Here is a 5953-nt window from a genome sequence, read left to right on the forward strand (position 1 = left end):
TTAAATTCAGAAATTTGTGTTGGTATGATTGGTAATATGCATGTTTATCTGATGACATTTTTGGTACACAATTTTCGTCAATTAAGAAAAAAATTGCTATTTTAAGCTATTTAAATATCATTTATCAAGATGATATAGTTTTACAGTTTAAACCAGTTTTTCACAACTTTTTTTTGTGTTATGCTCCACCTAAATCTTTCTAAAATTCGCATGCCCCCTATGTAACATATACATAATTCGACATACGGTTAAACTCTAGACGAATCTATTTTCGAATTAACAATCAAATTGCCTCCCAGTGAGACGTGGGGCTCACGTTGGAAAATACTGGTTCAAACGAAATTTCTATGGAGATTTTCTACTTATAAGATATTACTTATATAAATTTTAACAAATTATTTATTCGAGGTAAATAACGCTCTATAATGTATGATATATAATGAATCCAATATTAATCAGTAATTGTATATGTGTATGGCGCCATCTATCATCAACTGCAAAAGTTCAATGAAACAAAATGTGGATGCTGATAGCGGACTTTGTTTTAGGACTTCTACGTAATCGATTGCGTTCGCGGTGCGACTTTTCTCTACTAGATGTCTCACGTATTACACAAATTTCATACATTTGTTTAAGAAAACCCCTAAAAATAAATAAAAATTGATGTAAAATGAAAAATGGTCTATCCCATTATAACAAAGTTTAATTAGTTTTTTTCATTATCATGAATTGTTTGGAAATCTGTGGAAGCGTAGCGCGCGCAACGGCGCCGACGTCGACGTTACGAGCGTCGTCGCCCCTAAATATTGCCCCTGTATTTGTGGATGCGTACACAAGTCACTCCGGTCCGCATATCGAATTTCCCGTGATCCGAGAGCATCGCGAGTTTTCCCAAACCCCTCTTTTTTACCCGTTTCCCTTTATTTTTTTTTTAGTTTTCGCCGTATCGCGTGAACGATCTGAAAATCGAGCCCTTAACAAGGGTCCGACAAAGTGGAGACGAACCAAAGCAAAAAAAAAAGTTTGGACAATTTGCCACAATCTGCGGAAAAAGAAAAATGTATTGAAATGGAAACGATGAAAACTTAGCAAATATTATTCGCCGAAGGACAATATGCCATCACAGATTCGTAAGTATATTTATTAAAATTTCTGTTACACTAATTCAACTCTTCTCATGCGAACGATACACTTTAATAGAGAATCCGTGAAAATATATATTGATTATACAATGAAATATTAATTCAGCTGTTAACACGTGAAATATTTTATGTTCCTTTCTCTCATTGTTTCGTAAATCGATACGTAAGAAGTAAAACGACGTCATCGAATCATTTAATTAAGATTAAGAATAATTTCCTTTTTAGTTTTGGCGTTAAATATCCACCCCCGAGCGTTGACGTTTTAAACGTCAAATTTGACATCCCTATCTGATTTATATTATTGCGCTTATTTATACAATTGCGGATGCGCCGGGTGCATAAACAATGCGAAAGTGACAGTGTGCTTCAACTGCAATGTACGCGCGTTACATTATTACATTACATCTTCAGATCGCTTTCACAATTTGGCTACGCTGCATAGAATTTGATGCTATAATATGTACGTTTATAGATAAAGTGTTACAGTGACTTATGTCAAATATTTATTTTATTTTGAGTAAATGAACTAACAAAACATATTGAATTTTCAGTGACATGTGTCAAATATTTAAATTTAGTTTATTTAATGCAGCTTTTGTGTTTGTAACAATGAATTCTGTTAGGCAAAGATCAAAGGAATATCAATTTCAGCAAACATTCACTAGACATTTGTTAGATTATCATGGGAATTTCAAATATCTGAAATTTTTAACATGTTTCTATTTTTGAAACGCACACCAAACGTGACCCAACTATAAACAATGAATTTCGTACATTTTATGCATTTTGACATAATTTTCAATAAATTAAATAAACTGTTATTAAAGTTCCGTATTGTCAAACATTATATTAAACTTGAGTTAATAATAATATTACAAACACAATATTTTATTTTATTTTTTATTATTGTATTGATTTTTTATTATTTTAATAATTCAAAACTAAAACTGTTTCTTTTTAAATTTAAATTTTTGAATTACTATGAGAGATAAAACTAGAATAAATTATTGATATTCCGGATTATTCACAAAATAACTGCGTTTGCTTTTAACGAATTACTGATAGCAGACAATAATACGCTTTGGCTCCTAGATAAGCTTATTAGTAACGATATTTTTACACACAGATAAAAAAAAACTTGCAACACAGATAAACAGTGTGTATACATGATTCAGATCGAAAAGTGTTGGTTCCTCAAACAGTATTTTTTTGGTAAGTTTATAAAAAAAATATTATATTATGTTTAACAAAATATTTGTTTATTGATTATGTCCGAGTCAATTGAAATGATTTCATTGAAAATGGATAATTTTAGTATCTGTATTATTCATGTACTAAATAGTTAATTGAAAATCCAGCTGTAATTAAAATTAAATAAAGAATAGTTCTATGAGGACTGTTTAATTTCTACAAATCATATTGTAAAAATTTGTAAATAATGAATTAACTGTTATATTAACAATTTTTTGTGTAAATTTGGTTGCATACAATAAGTATTGAACCAGATTCTTTTGTGGAGAATGAAACGTGGGGAGAGCGTAAATTTGAATTCAAGGTCTAAAACAATTGAAGTCGTACAAAAAATATTATATTAACTGCAATTTGTTAAATGGGATTTGGATGTACGACTTCTTTTGTCTGTGCTTACACCATATTTCCTACCAAGTTTTGTACAATGTTTATATAATGATGATTGTAATTATAAATATTGATATTGTGTCATGGTTAGATGTTATTAGTACATAGTCTAAATTCCTTGAATCGAACCTGTTTTATATAAAAAAAAAGAAAACTTATAAGTGTTTGTTGTTAAGTAGATAATTGTACTTTGAGTATATTCTATATTCCTTGAAGTATTTTTCTACGTTTGTCGAGTTGTCATCTATGTAGGGGATAGTGAGTGTATTGTGCGCTGCAAACATGAAAAATGATACGCTTGAAAAGTACGTTTTTGCTTGTATCTGAAATTTAGTAATTGATTACACGACGGAATGGAAATACGAGACACGAATGAGTGGAGAGGAAGAGCAGAAAGCGAGTGAAGCGGTAAAGTCCAAACGTTTGCAGTGTGTTTGTGCGCGGAGAGCGCGGTTGCGTAACGAGCCTTATCTAATTATAAACAGAAACGGTAAGATTTCGCACTTTCCTCTGAAACGAAGTGGATGGACTGGATGGAAAATTGGTAATGCAAATAAGCGGCGCGGTGCGCGTTGAGAGGATGCAAGCAGTCGAAACGGGCCCGAAAATTTATTTATTTTACAACGCGAATCCTAATTTTAGTCGCGAGCCGAGCGCGCGACGGATCCGTCGTCGTCCGGTCTCCTTCCCGTTCGTTCGTTCCTCGTTAAATTTGCAAAAGCAAAATTAATTATAATCTAGTTCTCTGTCTGCACCTGTTCCAGATCTCAAAGAGTGACCAAATATTCAAGGACTACCATTTCCTTTTGTTTATTTTCTTTTTTATTCCGCCTTTCCCGTGTGATCCTGCAGGATGGACTGGGCGTACAGCGGTGTCAACACGACGGTACCGCGAAACGCCGGACCGGAATGCGCTGACTACCTGGATCCGACTTGGAGATGGATGGAATCAGTGGTTGTTCTTGCCGGATGCTTTGCAACCTTCTGGTGGTCCTTCCGAAAGATTTCCTTGCCGAGGGCCGCCGATTACGTGCGAACAGATAGAGGCGGTCGAAGGGCGCTCCTCGTTCTCATGTCCCTCATCTGGGGCATGGAAATCGGATACAAATTCTCGTCTAGGACTGTGATATACCTCCTCAATCCCTGTCACGTAACAACGGCTCTGCAGGTAACAATCAATCAACTTTCCTTCATCAAAAACAAACTTAACTTTTGTTCATCCTCTTTCAGATCTACTTGCTGGCTGCATCTCCCAACAAAATGGTAACTGCTGTGTTTAGATTTCATCTGAATCTACTCAACGGTCCGCTTTTGGCCTTTATCTTCCCAGAAACAGACTCTAGAATAGTAAGTAACGCGTGAACTTAATAAAAACTGAAGTATTAATCACATTAACATTTAAAGTAACTAACCTAACCTATCTTTAACTAACCTTACTTAACACCACTTGACGTTAACGCTAAATATTTGTTACGTGATCAAATAACAATTACACTTATTCCCCGATTTACATGGTAGATTGGTTCCTAATAAAAAAGTGTAAATCGAAATTGTAACTTTTTCAACGCAAAACTGTAAATCAAAATGTATAAAAAAAAAACGCATAATTTCGTTGTTTATTAATGATTTCATTTTTTAAGGTACATACATGAAACAAAAATAATGAATGGCAATAAAATGTTCTTTTTGATCACAGCCAGTTTATTTTCAACATTTATTGGTATTTTTTTTAAACCGTGTAAAAGCAAAAACGTTTAAAGACATTACCGTGTAAAACGAGGAATAGGTGTACTAGAGAAATATATCAATTGACCGGTTATAGTATACATGTCAAATTTGATTATTGTATGGAAAATTTTAAAATTTCATATATTTAGTAACAGTTTACATGCAATATCACATTAACACATAATTAACACAAGATTATTTTAACTGAAAACAATGTGATCTAAAATAACTTTACATTTTGTATCGGTCATTTCACTTTATTCCAATTTTGTTATTTCTTATTTGACACTCATACTGTTATATCAAATTAGTTATGAATTAATTTAGGATAAAATAATTTATTATTATTACCTATAAAAATCTCTATGGAATTACGAAATCACTTGCAAAATTATAATGAATATTTTTAATCATATTAATGGCTAAACTATAATCGATTAATTTACCAGATTAATTAATTACATTAGCAACCCAAACCTAGCCTAATTTGAGTTAACTGAATATTCTATTTGAATTTGATTTACAAGTATAAATATTATTTCGTTACTTTTATTTTCTGCGATTGTTTATATTTTTAGCTCCCATTGGAAGCTGCAATTTATTGGGTGCAGCACGGGATGATGTTCGTTGTGCCTTATTATCTTCTACGACTTGGCGGTAATTCAATTTAAATCGCAATCAGCTGTTTCCATCTATTGATTAATCCGTGTTACATCAATTTCGTAGGTGTCTACAACGTCGAGGAATTCTCGGACATAAGTTGGAACGCCCTCAGTTATAGTATTAACATTATATACCATTACGCAATCCTGCAGACAATCGCCATAGTAAGTAAACAATAGTAATACTATAGTATTTATATTTCATGAAATATTTTAACTGTCACTAAATCTAACCTACATATGCAAGATTATTGACAACAATCAGTGACAGATATGTCACTTGTCACCTAAATCTAACCTACATATGCACGATAATTGATAGATATCAGTGATAGATATGACAGTTGTTAGTAATTTGTTTCTGCGTTTTGTTACAGCCAACCCAGGTGAATCTGAATCACATGATCTGCCCTGCTATCCTGGATCCGTTCGGCGGTCCCTACTACAGGATAGCAGCGGTCGTGCATCAGGCCATCCTCTGCCCGTTGATGTGCAAACTGTTCTGTTCAGTCAGTGCGTTTTTCTTAACGAAGTTTTGGCCTACGAAGGTGAAAAGGACTTTGTGCTGCGAAGTTGCCGCCCCCAACAGCAACGGCGACATGACGGATTCGAACGGCCGACGTCAACACTCGGACTAATCCCAAGACCGACGAAATAAAAAAAACTGAAGACGTAATATATGTCTCGCGATTTGTGACTCGATGAAAAGCATAAATTAATTATTGCAATACATGAGGTTGTGCCGGAAAATTAATTAAATCGATTCCATTCAGTAATAATTAA

General features: G+C 33.5%; 1 protein-coding gene across 4 annotated transcripts; it reads left to right on the forward strand.

The window, feature by feature from the left end:
• Positions 1-797: 797 nt before the first annotated feature.
• Positions 798-5953, forward strand: LOC108564114 (transmembrane protein 164). 4 transcript variants are annotated; one of them, XM_017923038.1, is made up of 6 exons: positions 798-1130; positions 3545-3948; positions 4011-4127; positions 5087-5165; positions 5235-5335; positions 5548-5953. In XM_017923038.1, the coding sequence occupies exons 2-6, from the start codon at positions 3634-3636 to the stop codon at positions 5806-5808; spliced, it is 873 nt and encodes a 290-aa protein (XP_017778527.1). In that variant the 5' UTR covers positions 798-1130; positions 3545-3633; the 3' UTR covers positions 5809-5953. The 4 variants fall into 4 exon arrangements, with proteins under 4 accessions (XP_017778527.1, XP_017778530.1, XP_017778528.1 ...); XM_017923041.1 differs by lacking the exon at positions 798-1130 and adding an exon at positions 2286-2354; XM_017923039.1 differs by lacking the exon at positions 798-1130 and adding an exon at positions 3015-3270.

This window comes from Nicrophorus vespilloides, unplaced genomic scaffold (genome assembly GCF_001412225.1).
Source record: "Nicrophorus vespilloides isolate i.1.1-1 unplaced genomic scaffold, Nicve_v1.0, whole genome shotgun sequence".
Taxonomy (NCBI): domain Eukaryota; kingdom Metazoa; phylum Arthropoda; class Insecta; order Coleoptera; family Silphidae; genus Nicrophorus; species Nicrophorus vespilloides.

Coding starts and splice junctions, on each gene's coding strand:
- LOC108564114 (XM_017923038.1), top strand. CDS start 3,634: ATGGACTGGGCGTACAGCGGTGTCAACACGACGGTACCGCGAAACGCC. Junction 3,949..4,010: donor ACGTAACAACGGCTCTGCAG/GTAACAATCAAT, acceptor ATCCTCTTTCAG/ATCTACTTGCTGGCTGCATC. Junction 4,128..5,086: donor CAGAAACAGACTCTAGAATA/GTAAGTAACGCG, acceptor TTATATTTTTAG/CTCCCATTGGAAGCTGCAAT.